General features: G+C 34.9%; 1 protein-coding gene and 1 long non-coding RNA gene across 2 annotated transcripts in view; both read left to right on the top strand.

Annotated features, from left to right (window-relative positions):
• Window positions 1-11,420, top strand: part of LOC135845225 (uncharacterized) — a 33,059-nt gene extending 21,639 nt beyond the window's left edge. The window contains exons 2-8 of the mRNA XM_065363689.1: window positions 7,165-7,323; window positions 7,940-8,032; window positions 10,266-10,336; window positions 10,433-10,534; window positions 10,614-10,851; window positions 10,936-11,151; window positions 11,245-11,420. Of these exons, the coding sequence (XP_065219761.1) occupies window positions 7,165-7,323; window positions 7,940-8,032; window positions 10,266-10,336; window positions 10,433-10,534; window positions 10,614-10,851; window positions 10,936-11,151; window positions 11,245-11,420 (1,055 nt within the window). The remainder of the gene's footprint in view (window positions 1-7,164; window positions 7,324-7,939; window positions 8,033-10,265; window positions 10,337-10,432; window positions 10,535-10,613; window positions 10,852-10,935; window positions 11,152-11,244) is intronic.
• Window positions 11,421-18,968: 7,548 nt separating this feature from the next.
• LOC135844172 (uncharacterized) lies at window positions 18,969-21,655 on the top strand. Its single transcript, XR_010558463.1, has 3 exons — window positions 18,969-19,136; window positions 19,221-19,379; window positions 19,491-21,655. It is a non-coding gene; the product is annotated as an uncharacterized LOC135844172 (long non-coding RNA).
• The last annotated feature ends 2,347 nt before the right edge of the window (window positions 21,656-24,002 follow it).

Raw genomic sequence — 24,002 nt, forward strand, 5'->3', positions numbered from 1 at the left:
AGTCTATTTTGGCTTGAAAACGAAAGATAAACTAAATCAAGATAAAAATTACTGTATACTAGCTGATAGCAATACTTAGGTATACCTCAGACACGCACGTACTTATTTTTTAAATTTCAAAACGAAAATTCGTACAAAACAAAAAAAAATAAAATAACGATTTGTGCAAAATTCTTTACCTATAGAATTTTAGGTAAGGTTAGGTTAGGTATATGTAGAAAAAAGAGAGCTGAAGACGCTATGGTTGCAGTCGTGTTGAGAGAAACTGCAGTGAAATATAGTGGGTCATTCCATGTGAAGCTTCAAAGTTCTCTAAAACGTATGAAAATGGAAAATAGTTGGAAAATGCTCCGGTTGTACGTGATATAGAATTTTGAACCTAATTTTTTTCAAATTGTGGTACCTACTTTGGGAGGATAATCGACAAATAATGTCAAAATCAGTGTTGCCACTTTCAAAAACTTAAAAAAAATCGATTAAAAAATTATAATTTGAAATATATTACTACGATGTTCACATTGTCCACGAGTTAAAATTCTGAAAAAATTCTTAGCTTTACGTACTTAGTTCTTTTTACGTACGAGTAGAATAACGTAGGTATCAAAAAATTAGACAGACATTTTTTTTCTTTTCCGAGAAAAAAATTGTAAATGTGGCGCTTATTGAAAAATACCATCGGAAACCTAAAAAATGAATATTTTTGCATTTTTGAGATATTTTTACCAATTTGTAGACGAACATGTGAAAAAATCCCCTACCCCCCCCCCAAATTGTCAACGAATTGACGAGAAACGCAATTTTTCATGCTATAATTTTATCAGTGAAACATTGAAAACATTTTCCCGCTGTTTTAAACAAAAACACAAACTTAAAAAATGAATAAGTATTTCTGAATTTTTGAAATATTTCACCTGCAATAGTCGGGGAGCCTGCATCAGGATCTACTGCACCCCCCTTCCCGGGTCGATCCTCTGGTACAACTTTTTTCTTAAAGGGGGAGTCCTTAGGAACATTTCTAGCCCTTTTACTAAAAAAAAAAGTGGTCCTACTTACAAAATGGCGCCAATTTGATTGACAGATCAGCCGAAATCGCAGATTTTGCGTTCCAACAAAGGACTTGCACGAAATTTTTTCAACCCCACAGAGGTAGATCGAAATATCAGGCAAAATTTTATCACCTGTCAAAATTTTAAATGCTGAAGTGCCTTTTTCGATTTTTAGTGAATTTTTGAAAATCTTTGAGCCAAAAATGAGGGAAAAAATCAAAATTTTACCAAATTGTTCGAGAAAGCTGCAATACGCCAAATCGATTGAAAACTTTTTCAAACCGTTTTGAGCAGTTCTGGAGCCTCCAGCAGATTTTTGAAACTCGAAATTCCCACAAAATTGCATCAAATGGATTTGGAAAGCCGAAATTTACCCTGCGAACTAATCTCAATACATCACGAAAACAACTTCAGTTGGATTTCAAGTCATTTTGGAGCCTCCAGCGACTTTTTGAAAATTGCTATAGCCTCCAGTAGATTTTTGAAACTTGAAATTTCCCAAAACTTCATCAATTGGAGATGAAAAGCCGAAATTCATTCTGCGAACTAATTTCAATTCGCTAGGAAGTCGACTGCTGGTGGATTTCAAGACGTTTTGGAGCCTCCAGCGACTATTTGAAAGGTTGTATGGCGTTTTTTGGTAAATATAAATTTCCAAAAAGTAGCCGGAAGCTTCAAAAGCTTCAAAACCATTTGAAATCACCATGCAGTCGACTTCATATTGTATTGAAATTAGTTCGCGAAGTAAATGTCAGCTTGCTAACTCTATTTGATAAAATGTAGTGGGAATTTCAAGTTTCAAAAATCTGGTGAAGACTCCAGTAATTTTCAAAAAGTCGCTGGAGGCTCCAAAACGGTTTGAAATCCACCAGCAGTAGACTTCGTAGCGTATTGAAATTAGTTTGCAGAATGAATTTCGGCTTTCCATCTCCGTTTGATGAAATTTTGGGAAATTTCAAGTTTCAAAAATCTACTGGAGGCTCCAGTATATTTCAAAAACTCGCTGGAGGCTCCAAAATAACGTGAACCCATTCGAAGTCGTGTTCAGAGGGTGTTAAAATTGAAGTGAAGAGTGAATTTCGGCTTTTCAGAGGAAATTTCAAGTTTTAGAAATCCACTAGGGCTCCAAAATGACTTGAAATCCACCTGCAGTTGTTTCCGTAGCGAATTGAAATTTGTTTGCAGAATAGATTTCGGCTTTCCATTTCCATTTGATAAAATTTTGAGGAAATTTCAAATTTTAAAAATCTACTGGAGGCTCTAGTAATTTTCAAAAAGTCGCTGGAGGCTCCAAAACGACTTGAAATCCACCTGCAGTTGTTTTCGTGGTGTATTGAAATTAATTCGCACCGTAAATTTCGGCTTTCCAACTCCATTTGATGAAATTTTGTGGGAATTTCGAGTTTCAAAAATCTGCTGGAGGCTCCAGAACTGCTCAAAACGGTTTGAAACTGTTTTCAATCAATTTGGCATGTCGAAAATAAGGCATATCCAAAATTTCAGCTTTTTTGGTCAATTTGGTAAAATTTTGATATTTTCTCTCATTTTTGACCTGAAATTGATTTTCAAAAATTCACCAAAAATCGAAAAAGGCACTTTAGCACTTGAAATTTTGCTTGATATTTCGATCTACCTTTGTAAGGTTGAAAAAATTTCGTGCAAGTTCGTTGTTGGAACGCAAAATCTGCGATTTCGGCTGACCTGTCAATCAAATGGCCGCCATTTTGTAAGTAGGACCACTTTTTTTTTGAGTACAAGGGCTAGAAATGTTCCTCAGTTGTACCGTTGCGTATACTTATCCAGTTACCCACGTATACTCGTAGGTAGCTAATTCATGCATGGTGTACAGTGTATACTTTTTTTGATGCGAGCTTATGTCAACAATTCGTTGCGTCGATATAACCTCAATTACACAGTTCATTTTTATAGGTATCTAGGTACGTGTTGTTTATCAACAATCAATAATAATCAACATTACCTACTTATAATATGTATGAGCGGCAATATGTTGTACTTGTATCACGTACGATCTTAGACATGTATACATATTTACCAAGGGAAAACTATCTCAATTCACACGCTTCAATCTGAATGAAACCAAGAGAAAAGTGAAAATCAGCTTGAAGTTCTAGAATGATTGGAGGGTTGGTACGTTATTCACACGGGTTCGTGTTGTTCATACTTACAATGTAGGAATTATATTTTAGGGAAAAACTAATAACTTCTTTGTTGTACTTATTTTTCAATTTTTAAATGCGTTTTTTTCATGTCCATGTAAATTACATTGGTAGAGGGTCATCCCATGTCAATTCGACCAAGAAGTGGTAAGGGGGTCGGCGATTGTTTTGAAATTTTTCCTGTGGAAAGACCTTCCGAAGGAATCATGGTAATGGCGCAAATCGCAGCCCTCTAGCCGTGTTTTAAAGGCTGCCAGGGGGCGTCAAAATTTTCAGTGAGCCTAAAACATCATCCATTTCAGCAGTGGATTACTCGTTAACCGCGATACCCACCAAAATGGAACTTTTCCCCTTAGTTGGGGGTTTTGAGAGGCTTTTTGGATAAGTAAAAATAGGTATCAAATGGGTCAACTTCACCAATCAAAACTTTTTTTCATGTTTTAAATCAAAAAATCGAATTTTTTCGCAAACATTAAATTTTTTCAAATCCTCTCAAAACCCCCAACTATGGGGAAAAGTTTTTTTTTGCGAGATCTTGTAGTGAAAGGGCGGAGCTTTTGAAAATGTATGATTTGAAAACTATAAAATGACATGGTTTTTATCACCCCATTTTTTTCTTCGCCTGTGTAAAAGTCTTGGTGAACATTTTCAAAAGAGAATTGCTAAAATGAGAATAGGTCAGCCCATTCAAAAAATCGAATGAGAGGGGGCAAACACTGCATACTGCATAGTGCATAGCCATGAAATTGTGGGCTTCTGTTATCAGTAGGTATGTACCTACTTGAAGTGTTAGTGATAACTCTGAATGATGAAGAAAACAAATGGATTGTATGTTGTCAGTCCAACTTTGTCTTACAACAATGTATCCAAAAAGTATGGAGAACCCACAGTTTTTTGTTTTGTAAGCCCAATTGTTACTTATTTTAAAAATTCTTTCCAATTAAAAAATGTCCTATCGTTTTATCGGGTTATTGCTGCCCTTTATTTGGTAATCTACACTGCTTACTCTTCTCGAAAAATGTTTACACATAAGTATTAAGTAAACATACACTTAGGCCTAATAGTCTACAATCCACGAGGCAAAAAGTGCTCTAGAAATCGATGTTATCGAGATTTTTTTGGGGACAAAAAGTTTACCTTGCTTGACGTTAGTATCACTTCAGCATTTACGAAAATCACAAAAAAAAATTTTCGCTTGCACATAAGGTGGGGGGAGGTGGAAAAGGGGTATTTTTTGACCTAGAAGGGGGACAAAAAATTCGACCGGGGATGGATAGGCTGGCTGGTGTCTTGGGATGTTGAAAATACAAAATTTTCTATTATCAGCCTCCTGCACAATCAAAAGTTATGCAACCCTAAACGCAATTTTTGCCCATTTTTTGAGGTTTTTCCGCCCTAGTGCCTGTTGTATTCGGAGGGGACAATTTTTTCTCTCATATCCCGTTACATCTCACCTCTACCTTTCCAAAATCACCACATTCACGAAATTCGACCGGCACATTTCGTTGTAATTAATTTTCAAAGTTGGGTAAGTACGACTTTTCATAAAATACAAACTTCACAATTTTATTTCAAAAGTGGCCGAGTGACCTATCAAAATGGGTTAAAATTTTGCGCTGAACTCAAAAATATCAACAGTTTTTGTGTTACCCCCCTTCCCCCTGTACTAACCCCCTAAAACTTGAAAAAAAAGTCAAAATCACGTTTTTCCTATTTTTATGGGAAAATATCGAAAAAATGAAAAACTGATAATCACTAAAAGTGTCCAGAATTAAATTTCCTTTCACATGAGCTATATCAGAATAGATTTCACCCTCCCTCTCCTCCTTGAGAATCTACCCCCCCCCTTTCCGACCATCAATTGGTTGTACGTGAAAATTTTTCAAACAAAAGTTGTTCCTTGATCATTTTTCTATAACTTGTTATTTGCAAATTGTGTTTGAAGCAATCTTTGCGCCTCAAAAAATCCAGAAACTCAAAAAGTCAACAATTATAATTTTTGCATTTTTGATGAACAATATCGACCAATACTTAATGAAAAATTTGTAATCGGCATAATTGTTCAAAATTGGATTTCCTTTCAAGTGAACTATCACACTGTAGATTTCATTGCTCTTTTCTCACTTTGTGAAGTGCGTTCTCGACACAAAATTTATTCATATTTGCTCATTCTGATAAAATAGGAGTACAGTAGGTGTTTGTACTATAAGACCGAAAAATGGGATGGGGAAGGTGAAGATGAAGAACCATCAGAAAACATCGAACATCTTGTTGAATGTTTTTCATACCAGTGTAAAATGATCAAAAATGGGTGAAAACCCCCTCAAAAGGTCAGTTTTTTTGGATTTTTTACTTATTGAAGATAATGAATGGCTCAAGATCAACATGTAGGCAACAAATTACCTAGGTGTATGTGAATGTGTTTGTATAGTTCAGAGCCTGATACAGCAGTTTGATCTTTTATTGTGAGCTTTCTGACTAGAATGTACCTAGTTCAAAAAAAAAAAAAAACATTGAAAAAACATCCATAAATTGGTCCTTATTGAATCTAAATTCCACATAAATTTTAAAACTTTCACTCAACTTGATATAATGAATGACAATTTTTTATACTAAAATCACAATTTTTCAAATTGTGAAATTTTTCGGCTTTTCAATTTTTTAAGCCTTCGTTCGTGAATACATACACCTTAATCAAAATTTTATTCAAGTAATATCAAACTTGAAACAAAAATCTGGTTTTGGCCGGTTTGCAACATTCTTTTCACACCATAAAATCGATTGAAAAAGCTTCCAAAGCCTTTTCAGTACCTCCAAAGAATTTTAAAAATTTCCCATCTCTATTTTTTTGCAAGTTTTTCATGAATCCCTCTGTTTTGGGTCGGAAAAGAGGGGGGGGGGGTAGGTTCTCAAGGAGGAGGGAGAGGGTGAAATATATTCTGATATAGCTCATGTGAAAGGAAATTGGATTCTGAACACTTTTAGTGATTATCAGATTTTCATTTTTTCGATATTTTCTCATAAAAATAGGAAAAACGTGATTTTGACTTTTTTTCAGGTTTTAGGGGGTTAGTACAGGGGGAAGGGGGTAACACAAAAACTGTTGATATTTTTGAGTTCAGCGCAAAATTTTAACCCATTTTGATAGGTCACACGGCCACTTTTGAAATAAAATTGTGAAGTTTGTATTTTATGAAAAGTCGTACTACCCAACTTTGAAAATTAATTACAACGAAATGTGCCGGTCGAATTTCGTGAATGTGGTGATTTTGGGAAGGTAGAGGTGAGATGTAACGGGATATGAGAGAAAAAATTGTCCCTTCCGAATACAACAGGCACTAGGGCGGAAAAACCTCAAAAAATGGGCAAAAATTGCGTTTAGGGTTGCATAACTTTTGATTGTGCAGGAGGCTGATAGAAAATTTTGTATTTTCAACATCCCAAGACACCAGCCTATCCATCCCCGGTCGAATTTTTTGTCCCCCTTCTAGGTCAAAAAATACCCCTTTTTCACCTCCCCCCACCCTATGTGCAAGCGAAATTTTTTTTTGTGACTTTCGTAAATGCTGAAGTGATACTAACGTCAAGCAAGGTAAACTTTTTGTCCCCAAAAAAATTCCGGTAGGAGAACACTTTCCTATTTTTTGAGACGAATTAAAGGTATTGATTACCACGTTTTTTTGCGACTCTCCGTGCCACATCTTCCAATACTATTTTCGCCTGCTGGTGCAGGTACTGCTAAATTTATCTTGGTCATGTTGCTTTTTGAAATATAGCAGCTGAAATACAACCTAATAAGCTCCTTTATGTATTCATGATGACGTGTATTACCTATACTCAACATTGAACTTTCCATATTTTTTACTTCGCTAACGACGATTTGATGGTATACATATAAATCAAAGGAGACTAAATAATTGTTGATGCATTTTATGTTTCAGGCGAGATTGTTCTTCCAACAACAGCAATTGCTCCTTGCTCACTGGAGCCAAGCGAAGATAATTGTAAGATCGTAGGAGTGAAATGTAATCGAGAATTAAAAGTATGCGAATGCTGGGACAATCGCATTTTTACTGCAACCGGCACTTGCTCTAACAATAGTAAGTTGGAAATTGATTTCTACAGTACTGTTATCGAGTTTACAAATTTCACGAATTGACAGAAAAAGCTGTCTGTTTTTTATAATCAGACAAACAGCTATGTTTTCTCACTCAGAAATTTGTGACAAGATTAAATTGATATTGTTAGAGGCGATTCAAAGCCATGTTAATATAGAGGGACGTTCATCGCACGGGATTTTACCATCAAAAAATTGTAATTTTGCCGACAAAAATAAGAATTTTAACGTGCTAAGCACAATGGTAGATGACAAAAATTTCGAAAAAATTAGTAGTTCCAGTCAAAAAAAAAAAAGAATGAAAAATTATTATTTTTCAAAATTTTTTGGGTATTAGGTGCCTATTTATTTAAGAAATAAGTGCAAAAACTTCGCATAATTCATAATTCGAAAAATGAAATTTATCAATTTTAATCAAAAAAATAAGTAGGTATGTAAGTAGTTGATTTTTCGGATCTCAAAACTTTTCAAATTTGATCAATTTTTTCTTAAAATCCCTAGATGACTACAGGCAATGGAGAAGCATACTGTAAATACCTAGGTACTTGCCTACATTTATAACATTCATTCAAGTAAGATTTTTTTGTATTCTCTTTCAGCTTCCGCCAAAAACAGAACCGTCGCGTGTAAATTTTACAAGGATTGCCGTGATGCATGTATGGAAAGTCCGTGTGGGTCCGAAACAGAAACAGGTACGTGATAAAAAATTTCATAACCTTATTAGAGTAGTTCATACATTAATTTGGGTGAATCAATTTTTGACAATTTTCCACTTTTTGATATTTGTCTTGAGCAACTCATTGCCTAAGAATGCACCAATCAGCTGAGAAATTTTCATATAGATTATGTTTTAATGATAATACCTATTTTCACTACTAAAACGCTAAAATCTTGTTTTTAAAATTTGTATTGGATTTTTCTCCCTCTCTTCAGAGAGTTTTTACGAGCAACGTTGAACAAAAAACGAAAAATATGATTTCTGAATCAAACCATAAATTACCAGTCATTGATTCTAAAAAATCATTCAAATCCATTTTTTATTCAACGCGTCTTTTGTTAGTGGCAAATGCTGAAAATTGATTAATTCTATACTGCTTTATATAGTCGGGGGGCCCGCATAAGGATCACCTGCACCCACCTGCCGATTCTCCGGGACAACTTTTTTCTTAAAGGGGAAGTCCTAAGGAACATTTCTTGCCCTTGTCCTCAAAAAAAAAAAGTGGCCCTACTTACAAAATGGCGGCCATTTTGATTGACAGGTCGTCAGCCGAAATCGCAGGTTTTGCGTTCCAACATAGGACTTTCACGGAATTTTTTAAACCGCACAAAGGTAGATCGGAAGAGCAGGCAAAAATTCATCGCCTGTCAAAATTTCAAGTGCCAAAGTGCCTTTTTCGATTTTTGGTGAATTTTCAAAAATCAAATTTTGGTCAAAATGTGAGAAGAAAATAAAAATTTTACCAAATTGACCTAGAAATCTGAAATTTGGGATATGTCCTATTTTCGACCTGCCAAATCGATTGGAAACTGTTTCAAGCCGTTTTGAGCAGTTCTGGAGCCTCCAGCAGATTTTTGAAACTCGAAATTCTCACAAAATTTCATTAAATGGAGTTGGAAAGCCGAAATTCATTCTGCAAACTAATTTCAATACGCTATGAAGTTGACTGCAGGTGGATTTCAAGTCGTTTTGGAGCCTACAGCGATTTTTTGAAAATTACTGGAACCTCCAGTAGATTTTTGAAACTTGAAATTTCCCCAAAATTTCATCAAATAGGGCTAGCAAGCTGAAATTAATTCTGATCTTTAATTTTAACACCCGAAGACGACTTCAGGCGAGTGCAAGTACTTTTGCAGCCACCAGTGACTTTTTGAAAAGTTTCATCGCGTTTTTAGGAGAATTGAAATTTCGAAAAAGTAGCTGGAAGTTTCAAAACCACTTGAAACCACCATGCAGTCGACTTCATATTGTATTGAAATTGGTTTGCAGAGTAAATTTTGGCTTTCCACCTCCATTTGATGAAATTTTGGGGAAATTTCAAGTTTCAAAAATCTACTGGAGGCTCCAGTAATTTTCAAAAAATTGCTGTAGACTCCAAAACGACTTGAAAATCACCTGCAGTCAACTTCATAGCGTATTGAAATTAGTTTGCAGAATGAATTTCGGCTTTCCAACTCCATTTGATGAAATTTTGTGAGAATTTCGAGTTTCAAAAATCTGCTGGAGGCTCCAGAACTGCTCAAAACGGTTTGAAACAGTTTACAATCGATTTGGCAGGTCGAAAATAGGATATATCCCAAATTTCAGATTTCTAAGTCAATTTGGTGAAATTTTGATTTTTTTCTCACATTTTGGCCAAAATTTGATTTTTGAAAATTCACCAAAAATCGAAAAATGCACTTTGGCACTTGAAATTTTGACGGGTGATGAATTTTTGCCTGCTATTTCGATCTACCTTTGTACGGTTTAAAAAATTCCGTGAAAGTCCTATGTTGGAACGCCAAACCGGCGATTTCGGCTGACCTGTCAATCAAAATGGCCGCCATTTTGTAAGTAGGGCCACTTTTTTTTTGAGGACAAGGGCAAGAAATGTTCCTTAGGACTTCCCCTCTAAGAAAAAAGTTGTCCCGGAGAATCGGCAGGGGGTGCAGGTGATCCTTAAGCGGGCCCCCTTGTATTCGTGTCGTGAGTTACAAGCTTCAAAAAATGTGCATTTTCTTCCTTCATCTTACTATTCGCATATACTCGTACTTTGAAAACTTTCATATGAATATAGAATTTTTTGATTTTTTTTCTCTATTATGCTGGCCAAGAAGTTTCGAAAAAGATTCACCCATTTATGCAAATTTCAAAAATCCCTATCTAATTCCCATTTGGGAGATGTACAATATTTCGTGTAACTATAAGTAACTAATAGTTTTTTTTAGTTTCAGAAAATTCGTCTAAAGCACCGGAAAAAGTATATGTAAATCGTGGCGGATTGGGGTTCTCTGAATGGGTAAGTTATCTAGGTACCGATATGTTATTGCTTGATTGTCATTGGTTGTGTATTATGCTTACCTAATGTTTTTGAATGTGTGCTATTTTCTACCAGGTTATCATCGCAGTTATAGCTGCAATTGTGACCTGTGCAACAATTACGAGCTTAATAGTTTCCTACCGGTTTTATTTTTCAAGAATCGTGGATTGTAGGAGGGTGAGTAAATATTGCTACTTTTGAACTGAGCTCGCTATTACTCATGTCAATAATTTTTTTACTCGATTTTTTCCTATAGTTTGTGGAGGGCAGTGAGGATATGGAAATGAACAATCAGAATCCTGAAGCAGTCGTCTCTCCACCTGGCGACATCCTGACCAGAGAGGATATGGGAACTGTTCGTGATGCAGTTATTGCTGCAAATGTGACGACTACGATTTCATTTCTGAGGGCATCGGAGATTGAAGACATGTCATCTTCCATCATAACAAATATTCATAAAGTCTCGGAAGGCAAATTTAGCAATGTCCATATAGGTAAGAGCATTACAAAGTTTTCCCATAATCTTCTATGAAATGCCTATTAGCATTATAAATAATTTTTGATATTATGTATGATAGGTGAGCTACAGCTACATTCAGAAACTGACGAAACTACGAATGAGCTACAGCTACATTCAGAAACTGACGAAACTACGAAAACACGAGTATTAGCACTGAAAGAAATCAAATGTGATTATGATTCGGAGTCAGTAAAATGTACATTACGGGAAGTTGAATGCATGAGAATGGTTAACCATGTAAATCTCATACGTTTAACTGGTTTTTTTAATAGAGGTACGTAACTTCACTTATTCCTCGATATTATTAATCAATATATTAAAAATTTGATTACCTAGAACTCTATTGATTTGAATTTATATTCCACAGGTGTTTCTAAACTACCATGGATCGTTTTTGATTACGTTAAATATGGCAGCTTAAAAGATGTATTACTTGACAGCAATACGCGTTTTCCACAGCTTAAAAGAGAGGAGCCCCATGTTATAACCGAGGTAAGAGATGACTTAGTTGATAATGAACATGTCCAATTGTCTACCAATTAGAAACATAATATAGGTAGCTGCTCAATTTCAAAACATTCCCACACAACTTGAAAAAAAAAATGAATTTTGGAACAAAGCTTCAATTGAGAATATTTTTTCAATAAGGTTTACCTATTTCGAGTTGATATAAAATACGAATTTCATATTTGAAAAAAATTAAAGAATTTCTACGAATGGCCGTTCGTTGTTTTATTCACGTTCAGGTGCTCTCCCACTGAACTTTCTTTGAAGCTCTCTGCTCCTTTCCCTCAAGTCGTTGCAATTTATATTGGGGTGCTTTCCATTATTTTTCAAAACTTTGCTCAACCCATCTCCCACCCACAAGAAAATTTTTAAAAGTTTTGCTAAAAAAAAAAATCTCTGCTGATTGCACTTATAGTTTTACTTCACCTAGAAATTGTGTTTCAAGATAATTACGTAACATTGGTACCTACTCTAAAATGTTGTTATTTATGTTTATATTCAACATATAAGGTTTTTTAAAAAATATGGAAAGAAAATGATGGAGATTGAAAAGCATCATTTTTTATGATGGAAAATGATGTTACTGACCTTTGAATTTTTCTAATTTTGGAAAATTTTCGTGAAAAAAGAGCACAGCAGGTTGTGTGGGATGATGATGAATCATCCTCCACTGGGATTTTAAAATTAATTTACATACTTACTTACTTGGAAGTGTGATCTTATGATCCAGAATTCCTGCAAATGAAATTTCAAGTCACTAGATCATCATTTTGATGCCTTTAAAAGCGGTAAAATTGACGTATCTTTCAAAAATTTCTATCTTTGGTGGTTTTCTATTGGGGGGGGGGGGGGGGGGTCGGTCATTCCATGTCAATTCGACCAAAAAAAATGCGATTTTGAAAGTCACGTCTTTCGATTTCGCTCAAATTTTTTTTACAATATCTACTCACCCAGTAGATATGAAACCTGCAATTAGTTTGGTCTTAGCCCCCTCAAGGAGCGGGGGAGTGGGCTTCCATTATTTTCACATTGTCTTGAGGTACTCAACTTCAGCAGTCCATTCCTCCAGAACTATGATGCTTTGATAAAAACTGATTTCATAGTTCGAAAGCGTATTGGATTTTGAACTTTAAAAGCATTTGGATATTTTCAAAATTTGAAAGTTGAACTTTCAAATTGAAAGTTCAAATTTCAAAATGGCGCTGTAAGTGGGAGCTACCATTTAAAATTCTGAAAAAATTTCCATATATGTACCTTTTGATGCTTTTTCGAAATATTTATGTTTCGAGATGGAATATTTTAATCGAAGGGGAGGCCCCCCACCACCAATTTGGGGCAAAACTTTCGGAAAAAAATCTGGGGCATGTGATATATCGAATTGTATGTTTTTGGTAACGTTGAACACGAATATAACATTAGATTTTTGATTCGACCTCATCCACGGCCCCCAGCACCTCCCCAAATGGGGTAAAAGTTCAAAATACGTTTTTTTTTTTGGTGCGACACGTCAAATTGCATGTTTTTGGTGACGTTGAACACGAATATGACGTTAGATTTTTGATTCGACCCCATCCACGGTCCCCAGCACCTCCCCAAGGGGGGAAACCCAAAAAAATGGTTTCGATCGCGTGACAAATGAGATAGTATGTTTTCGATATCGCTGAACACGAATATAGCCGTAGTTTTTCAAATTGACCTCACTCATGGCTGCCAGAACCTCCCCAATTAGTAAAAGTCTAAAAAATTTGGGTGGAGGGCGTAGATGGGGTCCAACCAAAAAGCTGACATCATATTCGTGTTCAGCGTCACCAAAAACATGCTATTTGACGTGTCGCACAAAAAAACCCTATTTTGAACTTTTACCCCATTTGGGGAGGTGCTGGGGGCCATAGAGGGGTCGAATCAAAAATCTAATGTCATATTCGTGTTCAGCGTTGGGTCATTCCATGTCAACTCAACCAAAAAAAGGCAATTTTGAAAGTCATGTCTTTCGATTCCGCTCACATTTTTTTTACAATATCTACTCACCCAGTAAGTAAGAAAGCCGCAATCAGTTTGGTCCCAGCCCCCTCAGGGGGCGGGTGGGGGGGCTTCCATCATTTTCACATTGTACTCAACTTCAGCAGCCCATTCCTTCAAAACTATGATACTTTGATCAAAACTGATTTCACAGTTCGAAAGGGCATTGAATTTTGAACTTTTTATTTTTTTTGAAATTTTCAAAAGTTGAAAGTTGAACTTTCAATTTGAAAGTTCAAATTTCAAAATGGCGCTGTAAGTGGGAACTACCATTTAAAATTTTGAAAAAATTTCCGTAGATGTACATTTTGATACTTTTTCGAAATATTCAGGTTTCGAGATGGCACTTGTTGATGGAGGGGGAGCACCCCCACCCTCAATTTTGGGTGAAACTTTCAAAAGAAAATCTGGGGCATGTGGTATATCGAATTGTATGTTTTCAGCGACGCTGAACACGAATATGACGTCAGATTTTTGATAAGACCCCATCCACGGCCCTCAGCACCTCCTCAAAGGGGGTAAAAGTTCAAAAAAGCGTTTTGTTCGTGTGACACATGGAATAGCATGTTTTTGGTGACGCTGAACACGAATATGACGTCAAATTTGTGATTGGACTCGTCCACGGCCCCCAGCACCTCTCCAAAGGGGGTGACCCCCCCAAAAATGGTTACATTCGTGTGACGCATGCAGTAGTATATTTCGATATCGCTGAACACGAATATTGCCTTAGTTTTTCGAATCGACTTCACCCATGGCCCCCAGAACCTCCCCCAATAGGTAAAAGTCCAAAAAAATTGTTGGGGGCCGTGGATGGGGTCCAATCACAAATCTGACGTCATATTCGTGTTCAGCGTCACCAAAAACATACTATTCCATGTGTCACACGAACAAAACGCTTTTTTGAACTTTTACCCCCTTTGAGGAGGTGCTGGGGGCCGTGGATGGGATGCTATCAAAAATCTGATGTCATATTCGTGTTCAGCGTCGCTGAAAACATACAATTCGATATATCACATGCCCCAGAGTTTCTTTTGAAAGTTTCACCCAAAATTGGGGGTGGGGGTGCTCCCCCTCTGTTAAGAGTCCCATCTCGAAACCTAAATATTTTTAAAAAGTACCAAAATGTACATCTATGGAAATTTTTTCAAATTTTTAAATGGTAGCTCCCACTTACAGTGCAATTTTGAAATTTGAACTTTCAAATTGAAAGTTCAACTTTCAACTTTTGAAAATTTCAAAAAAATTAAAAAGTTCAAAATTCAATGCCCTTTTGAACTGTGAAATCAGTTTTGATCAAAGTATCATAGTTTTGGAGGAATGGGCTGCTGAAGTTGAGTACCTCGAGATAATGTGAAAATAATGAAGCCCCCCCACCCGCCCCCTGAGGGGGCTGGGACCAAACTGATTGCGGCTTTCTTACTTACTGGGTGGGTAGATATTGTAAAAAAAAAATTGAGCGAAATCGAAGGACATGACCCAAAAACGTTGGTTGAGTTGACATGGAATGACCCCGTTACCAAAAACATACAATTCGATATATCACACGTCCCAGATTTTTTACCGAAAGTTTTGCCCCAAATTGGTGGTGGGGGCCTTCCTTTCGATCAAGAGATCCCATCTCGAAACATGAATATTTCAAAAGAACATTAAAAGGTACCCCTATGGAAACGTTTTCAGAATTTTAAATGGTAGCTCCCACTTACAGCGCAATTTTGAAATTTGAACTTTCAAATTTTGAAAATATAAAAATGCTTATAAAGATCAAAATTCAATATCCTTTCGAACTGTGAAATCAGTTTTGATAAAAGTATCATAGTTCTGGAGGAATGCGCTGCTGATGTCGAGTACCACGAGACAATGTGAAAATAATGGTAGCCCATCCACCCACCCCCTCAGGGGGCTAGGACCAGTGGGGGCTGGGACCAAACTGATTGCAGGTTTCATATCCACTGGGTGGATAGATATTGTGAAAAAAAGTTGAGCGAAATCGAAAGACATGACTCAAAAACGTTGGTTGAATTTACATGGAATGACCCATGGGATTTTTTCAAACTTGTGGAGATTTAAAGAAGTAAAAATTCGCATTTTACATTCGAGAAAAATTAAAGAAATTTCCACGAACAGCCGTTAGTAGTTTCTGGCATCTCCGCAAGTTTGAAAAAATCCAATAGAAAAGCACCAAAGATAGCAATTTTTTAAAGATACGTCAATTTTACCCATTTGAAAGGCGTAAAAGAGTGATCTACCGATCTTGAAAGTTTATTTGCAGGAATTCTGGATCACAAGGTCAAACTTACAAGTAGGTATGTAGTTCATTTTAAAATTCCAGTGGAAGATGATTCATCCCACACAACCCGCTGTGTCTTTTTTCATAAAAATATTTCCAAAATTTGAAAAATTCGAAGTGCAGTAATATTGTTTTTCATCATAAAAAATGATGCTTTTCCGCTATCACTTCGCTCACGGGTCATTCCACGTCAATTGGACCAAAAAGTGGTAGGTGGGTTCGGCGATTTTTTTGAAATTTTTCCTGTGGAAAGACCTTCCGAAGGGATGATCAATGGCGCAAATCGCAGCCCTCTAGACCATTTTTAACGGCAGCCAGGGGGTGTCAAAGTTTTCAGTGAACCTAAAATATCATCCATTTCTGCAGTGGATTGCACGATAACCGCGATACCTACCGAAATGGAACTTTTCCCAATAGTTAGGGGTTTTGAAAGGCTTTTTGGTGATATCATAAAAATCAGTGTTGCCACTTTTTTTCGTTCAAAAAATTAGCTCAAAAAGTTTCAAAACGTAGTTTTCATATCGTTCTGACTCTAAAAAATTCTAATAAAAATATATTATGGACAACTGTTCATGCTGAACAACATATTAAAAAATGGGGTGGTAACTTGTAACAAATTTGATTTAAAAAAATTTAAACTTTGCGAAAAATGCGATTTTTTGGTTTAAAACATGAAAAAATGTTTTGATTGGTAAAGTTGACCCATTTGACCCCTATTATTACATACAGAGTGGGCCAAAAGTCAGTACCCCGATTTTCACGTTTTTGTTTTTCTTAAAAAAATCAAAAACTAAGCATCCTAGAAAAAAACTAACGACATTGTGTCGATTGGAAATTTAATTCTCTGCAACTTTGGTAACATGAAATTTTTTTTGGACGCGTCCTTTCGTCTCCAGATCAATTTTTATGAAGCTCAGTTGGCAAATTTTTCGAAAATTTTAGTTTTTTGTAAAAAAAATCAAAAACTAAGCATCCTAGAAAAAAACTAACAACATTATGTCGATTGGAAATTTAATTCTCTACAATTTTCTTCCATGTATTTCGTAGGATGCTTCTTTTCATCTCCAGATCAATTTTAATGAAACTTTGCTTGCAAATTTTTCAAAAATTTTAGTTTTCTGTAAAAAAAAATCAAAAACTAAGCATCCTAGAAAAAAACTAACTGCATTATGTCGATTGGAAATTTGATTCTCCACTACTTTGTGATCATGCAATTTGTTTTGGACGCTTCCTTTTACCTCCAGATTGATTTTAATGAAACTCAGTTTGCAAATTTTTCAAATGTTCATCACAAAAAATTTTAGACTCTTGGTTTTTTGACAAAAATCAAAAACTAAGCATCATAGAAAAAACTAATGACATTCTAGCAATTGGAAATTTTGAAATGAACTTTTGAAAAATTCAATTTTTTTACTTTCTTATTTCCATTTGGCAATTTGCCAAAAATTCAAAATCTTCATTTAAAGTTTTTTTAAAATTATAACAATGGTAAAAAAATGGTAAAAAAGTAACAAAGTTGTAGAGAATCAAATTTCCAATCGACATATTGCAGTTAGTTTTTTTCTAGGATGCTTAGTTTTTGATTTTTTTTACAAAAAACTAAAATTTTTGAAAAATTTGCAAGCAAAGTTTTATTAAAACTGATCTGGAGATGAAAAGAAGCATCCTTCAAAAAAATTAGATAATAGAAAATTGTAGAGAATTAAATTTCCAATCGACATAATGTTGTTAGTTTTTTTCTAGGATGCTTAATTTTTGATTTTTTTTACAAAAAACTAAAATTTTTGAAAAATTTGCCGCAACTGAGCTTCATAAAAATTGATCTGGAGACGAAAGGAAGCGTCCAAAAGAAATTGCATGTTTTCAAAGTTGTAGAGAATTAAATTTCCAATCGACATAATGTCGTTAGTTTTTTTCTAGGATGCTTAGTTTTTGATTTTTTAAAGAAAAACTAAAACTCTTTGAAATGAACTTTTGAAAATTTTTTCATAAAAATCATCAAGTCACAAAAATCTATCTGGTGGCGAAAGGAAGCGTCCAAAAAAAAATTTCATGAAAACAAAGTTGTAGAGAATTAAATTTCGAATCGACATGATCTTGTTAGTTTTTATCTAGGATGCTTAGTTTTTGATTTTATTAAGAAAAACAAAAACGTGAAAATCGGGGTACTGACTTTTGGCCCACTCTGTATATGTTGAAAAAGTTGAAAACCCCCCTTCACTCGGTGACATTAACTCATCACAAAACAATCAAAATTCAAAAAAAAAGCAAATTTCATTTTTTTTTGATGTGAGTGAGATTTTTATCAACTTTTTCATGAAGTACGTCAGAAAGTGGTCAAAATAAGACAACTGAATAAATTTAAACTTTTTTTGATGTTTGAAATTGAAAATTGAATTTTTTCGAATTTTGATTCTTTTGTGATGAGTTCATTTTATTGAGTGAAAGGGGTTTTTTCAACTTTTTCAACAGATATGTAATAATAGGAGTCAAATGGGTCAATTTTACCAATCAAAACTTTTGTCCGTGTTTCAAACCAAAAAATCGCATTTTTTCGCAAAGTCTAAATTTTTTTAAATCGACTTTGTTACAAGTTACCATCCCAATTTTTTAATATGTTGTTCAGCATGAACAGTTGTCCATAATATATTTTTTAGAATTTTTGAGAGTCGGAACGATATGAAAACTACGTTTTGAAACTTTTTGAGCTAATTTTTTGTACAAAAAAAAGTGGCAACACTGATTTTTATGATATCACCTGAGAGCCTTTTAAAACCTCTAACTATGGGAAAAAGTTCCATTTTGGTAGGTATCGCAGTTGTCGAGCAATCCACTGCTGAAATGGATGATATTTTAGGTTCACTGAAAACTTTGACACCTCCTGGCTGCCTTTAAAAATGGGCTAGAGGGCTGCGATTTGCGCCATTGGTCATCCCTTCGGAAGGTCTTTCCACAGGAAAAATTTCAAAAAAATCGCCGAACCCACCTACCACTTCTTGGTCCAATTGACGTGGAATGACCCTCACACGCCAATTAAATACATAAGTACCTATTTATGTATCCCAAAAAATACAAAAAAAATCATTACTTCAATTTTTAAAATGTTTTCCCCGTTTACTTTGAAATATTGAAAAACATAGGTACCCACCTAATATTTTTGAAACTACCTACAATTTTCTTAAACTTTAGGAGAAAAATTCCCATTTCGAATTTTTGATTTATTGTAGATACATACCTATATCATATCTAATAAAGAACTGGTTACGTTACACGACGATTTCCCAGCTATTCTTCATCAAATAGCGTGCGGAATGGAGCACCTCCATGCCAACCAGATCGTCCATGGTGATTTGGCTACGCGGAATGTTTTGATCGGAGAGGAAAACCAAGTTAAAATAGCAGATTTCGGATTAAGTAGAGTCTTGCATGCTCAAGACCACTATGAAGTAAGTCCATTCTCAACTTTTTAGTTTTAAAATAGGTATACTTACGTAACTACATACGAGTATTTTATTTTGCTCTTTGAACAGACTAATGATAAAACACGTTTTGCATTTCCTTGGATGGCTCGTGAAGTTCTGGTAGACCAAAAGCTAATGTTGGCATCCGACGTGTGGTCGTTCGGAGTTCTTTTGTGGGAGATGGCCACATTCGGAGGGGATCCATTTATCCACCTCAACGGCATCGAGGTAAGTTCCAGCAGCTTAACATGGAAAAAGCTGTATTTAAAATTATTATACTTTTAGGGTATTTTAATTTCAACTTGTTATAAATTGATCATGATGTTTTAAAATTTTTAGTTTAAGAAGCGTGTACAGACCAGAAGAGATGATCAAGAACTACTGATATTTTATGATTACATTTCGGAAACCATGAGGGAGATGATGATGAAATGTTGGCGAACGGACCCTCTTCAGCGGGAGACGTTCACCGACATTAAAACATTCTATTCCAACCAGTTGCCTGGAGGATTGAGGGAGGTCTAGCCGAATTTCATGGGGTATACGGTGCTCTATTTTAATGTATTGTAGGTATTCTATGAAAGTCTTCAATTGCTATTCTCTCTTTTGGAACTACTTTTAGAGGTTTGAGCTGTATTGGACTTCGAAAATACGCAATATTCTGCACCTTTAAAATCTATATATAACAGTTTCAAAAATCTTTAAAAACTACAGATTTTCATGCTAATATTGAATTTTTAAAAAGAGAATTTTCAATTTTGAATCTACCTTTTGGGGTTAATTTTGATACTCATGTGTGATATAAGTACCTAAAGGTAGCAACAATTCACCCACAGGTTTTTAAAATTGCGAGGGTAGAAATTTTGAATCACACGAATACTTAATGTTTTTTTTTTTTTTTTTTGGTTTCTTGAATTACGAATTTCCGATATGCTCTGGCCTTGTCTTGCTAGACCCAGCTTGGTTTTCTTTTTTAAAATTAAAATTTCTGAAAAGTTCGTATTCAAATTCGAAGTGTTTAATTTTAATACAGTAATCAGTTATATTAGGTACGTTATTTATCTTATTGTTAGTGTGCCAAACAATGGTCCAAAATTCGAAAAATCCTCAGAATATAAAAGTCTCAAGTTTTTTTACATTATATCCATTCCATTTCCCTTTCTGTGATTTCAAACTATTGAATTGGGGCATACCTACCTCTAAAAAGTAGAAAAAAACTGAAATTTCAAAATGCTGTAAAACATGCCAATTTTAATTTTTTTCAAAACTTTATGGGGTGTTATATCAAAATATGGATATTTTTGAGTATAAAAATCGTTGACTGCATTTTTTCAGAAATATTTTGGTTTCTATCAGCTGCTCGTCACAAAAAAACTCAATTGGAGGGGGATGGGGTATTTTTGAAAAAAGCATTCGAGAGAATTTGAAAATATCATATTCCATGGAGTACTAAGTAACTAAGGTACCTATGTAAAGAAAAATATCCACAAAAAATTTTCTACCTTAACTTGCCTCATTCGCAAAATGAAAAATTCCATGTTTTGCACCCCCTCTTTCCTTTAAAAGAGCTCATTTCGAAGTTAAGGGGGAAAATGTATGGCAAAATGGACTTCTGCGATTGAAAAAAACCTATTTTGATACCCATATCAATTTTTTTTTAAATTTCATGTTTTGCACCCCCCCTCCCTCCCTTACTCGATGGCTCATTTCGAGGTCAAAGGAAAAATGTATGGCAAAATCGACTTCTGCGATTTAAAAAAAATCCTATTTCAATACTCAAGTCGAATTTTTTTGAAATTTCATGTTTTTCACCCTCCTCCTCCTCCTCCTTCTCCTCCCCTGTTGGAGAGCTTATTTCAATATTAAGGCGAATAGAAATACTAAAATCGACTTCAGCGACTCAAAAAATTCCTATTACACTACCCATGTCGAATTTTTCGAAAAATTTCATGTTTTGCATTCCCCCCCCCCCACCCCCCTCATTTTGAGGGTCATTTTGAGGTTCCCCTTTGAGAGCTCATTTCAAAGTTGAGGTGAATATGAATACTGAAATCGACTTCAGCAACTCGAAAAATCCCTATTACAATACCCAAGTCGAATTTTTCGAAACTCCATGTTTTGAACCACCTCCCCCTTTTTCTTTAGAGCTTGTTACGAAGTTGATAATGAATGCCGAAATCGACTTCGGTGATCTAAAAAAAACCTCGTATGCGAAATTTTACCGATTTACCTTAAAATTACATTTTTGGTACTTAGCTACTTTTTCATTTCAGATCTCTGCGCCACCACCTCTGTCAAAAATTCATTGGCTACTCTCAGCCATAAAATTTTGTAAATGTGATCAATATTATTGATGTTTTTATTGTAAAGCATAGTTTATTGCTCTTTTGACTGTCTTATTGTAATGTCATGTAAATAGTTTGTCAAAGTTACTTAATCAAAGTTTAGTTTTTTTATTGTAAAATATTTTCGAATTTTTAATTCGTTAAAAATAAAAATTAATATTATAGAATTGTGTGGAGTTTTTTATTGTGCTGTACTCGGTAACCGTGATACCTACCAAAATTAAAAATTTTCCAATAGGTAAGTGTTTTGAAAGGCTTTTTTTGATATCATAAAAATCAGTGTTGCCACTTTTTTCGTACGAAAAATTAGCTCGAAAAGTTTCAAAACGTAGTTTTCATATCGTTCTGACTCCCAAAAATTATGAAAAAAAGATATCATGGACAACTTTTTATGCTGAACAACATAGGTATTAAAAAATTGGGATGGCATTATGTCGTGAAGTCGATTTAAAAAAATTGAAAGTTTGCGAAAAAATGCGATTTTTTGATTTAAAACATGATAAAAAGTTTTGACTGGTGAAGTTGATCCATTTCACCCCTATTTTCACGTATCCGTTGAAAAAGTTGAAAAAAAACCTTTACTCAATGAAATGAACTCCTCACAAAAAATCAAAATTCGAAAAAATTCAATTTTCAATTCCAAACATCAAAAAAAGTTTGAATTTATTCAGTTGTCTTATTTTGACCTCTTTGTGACGTGTATCTCATGAAAAAGTTGATAAAAATCACACTCATGGCAAAACTATTGAAATTCGGTTATTTTTTCTATTTTTCGAAAGTTTGCATGTACAGCATTATTCGCAAGATTATTCAACTATTCATTGTACATATTTACCACTTTTTTTTGTCATAATAGTAGGTACAAAAAATGATATTTCTCGTCAAATGGTTGATAAATGGAGGGGAGGGGGATTTTTTTCATATGCTCGATAATGTATAGGTAATTAAATGCACTTACTTCACTTCTCGATGCTCCATGAAGTATTGAAATAATAATGAATGTCAAGAAAAGAAACATCATGAGTCAGGTGGTCATTGCATAGTTGTTTGATTTTTACACAATACATATATATATTTCAATTAAAAAAAAAAAAAAATGAATTCTCTGCGAGCAATCAAATGAGAACTGGAAAGAATGCAACTCGAGCCCTTTTTGCTAATTGGAGGATGATTCTGGACAACGATGAGTAGGTACCTATGCTGTTAGAACAGATCTCCTATCATCTCCAATAATATCGAGCAAAGCTAGCAGGAATTTCCACAACAAATAGGTTGGCAGCATTGAATCGATGTATACTGATCAAATTCAGTGCTATCAACCCACATTTCGTCGCAAAAATTCTCGCCTTGTTCGTTATTATTGATGACCTGTACCTAATCAAGTAATCATATCTTGGGTAGGAGGGTTGGAGGAAAAGAAGATGGAGTGGTAGTTCTTAGATCATCGAGGGAAAAGTGTTCTACATTGACGTAATATTACGTACCTACTTCATTCTTTTTCTTTTTTTACTCGTTTACCATTTTATGGAAAAAACCAACTCCTATCCCTACACTACTGAAGAAAAGTTGGAAAAATTGAAACTGATGAGACAAAAATTTGCGAAAAAAATTTCCGATTGGCTTATATAAGTAGATTATGATTTCAGAAAAATCGATTTAATACGACGACATTCACCATTTTTATACGTTTGTTTACATACAAACACGTATTAGATATCTCCATAAGTATCATTCGCGATGGAATCACCATTTTTTCCATCAATAGCTACACACGCTTCAAACAAGAATTTTCCCCCTGGAACCCTCAATGAATTTTATATGCAAGTAATATAAGTGAAGTAAACTCCTCAAAGATCGTTCTAGCTAGTTGAGATCCATAATGTTTAAGAATCAGGATTATCAGGTAGGTACACATGAATAGATAGGTAGGTACCTACGTGATACTTTCGATTGGTTTCATCTAATGTAAGTACATATGTCCATCATGACTTGAACCCAAAAAATAAAACCAAATCAACATTAGCAATAGCATGCTTACAACACACACGTAGGCAATTATTCCCCCAATTTTAAAACGAAAATTTTAACAAAAAAACTAACAGGATGAACGTAAGAGAACGATTCAAGTATACAAAAAAAAATTCTCGTAGGCGTAGATAAGAAAGGTGCGATGTATGTAGTTGGGATGATACAGGACTATCTATGGTTGCAGGTGTATTGTGGGAGACTGCGGAAGATAAAACAATAGGTGAATGTTGCTTGGAAAGAGATAAAGAATGAAGAGAGATGTCAATGAATGCATAATTCTGTGAAAATCAGGATTGAAACTGTAAACGGATGGAAATGAAGGCAGATGTTCAAAAATACATTACAAGCGAGATAAGAAAATTGTAAGAATTTTTTTGGACAATAGGCAGCTTGATTTGGGGGTTTCTGATTTTTGTGGCATGTCCTTCTGTCAGTTGCGATTCGTCCTAGGTACAGTGTACATACATACCCGATTCGC

The sequence above is a fragment of the Planococcus citri genome, chromosome 4, assembly GCF_950023065.1.
Source record: "Planococcus citri chromosome 4, ihPlaCitr1.1, whole genome shotgun sequence".
In the NCBI taxonomy this organism is placed as follows: Eukaryota; Metazoa; Arthropoda; class Insecta; order Hemiptera; family Pseudococcidae; genus Planococcus; species Planococcus citri.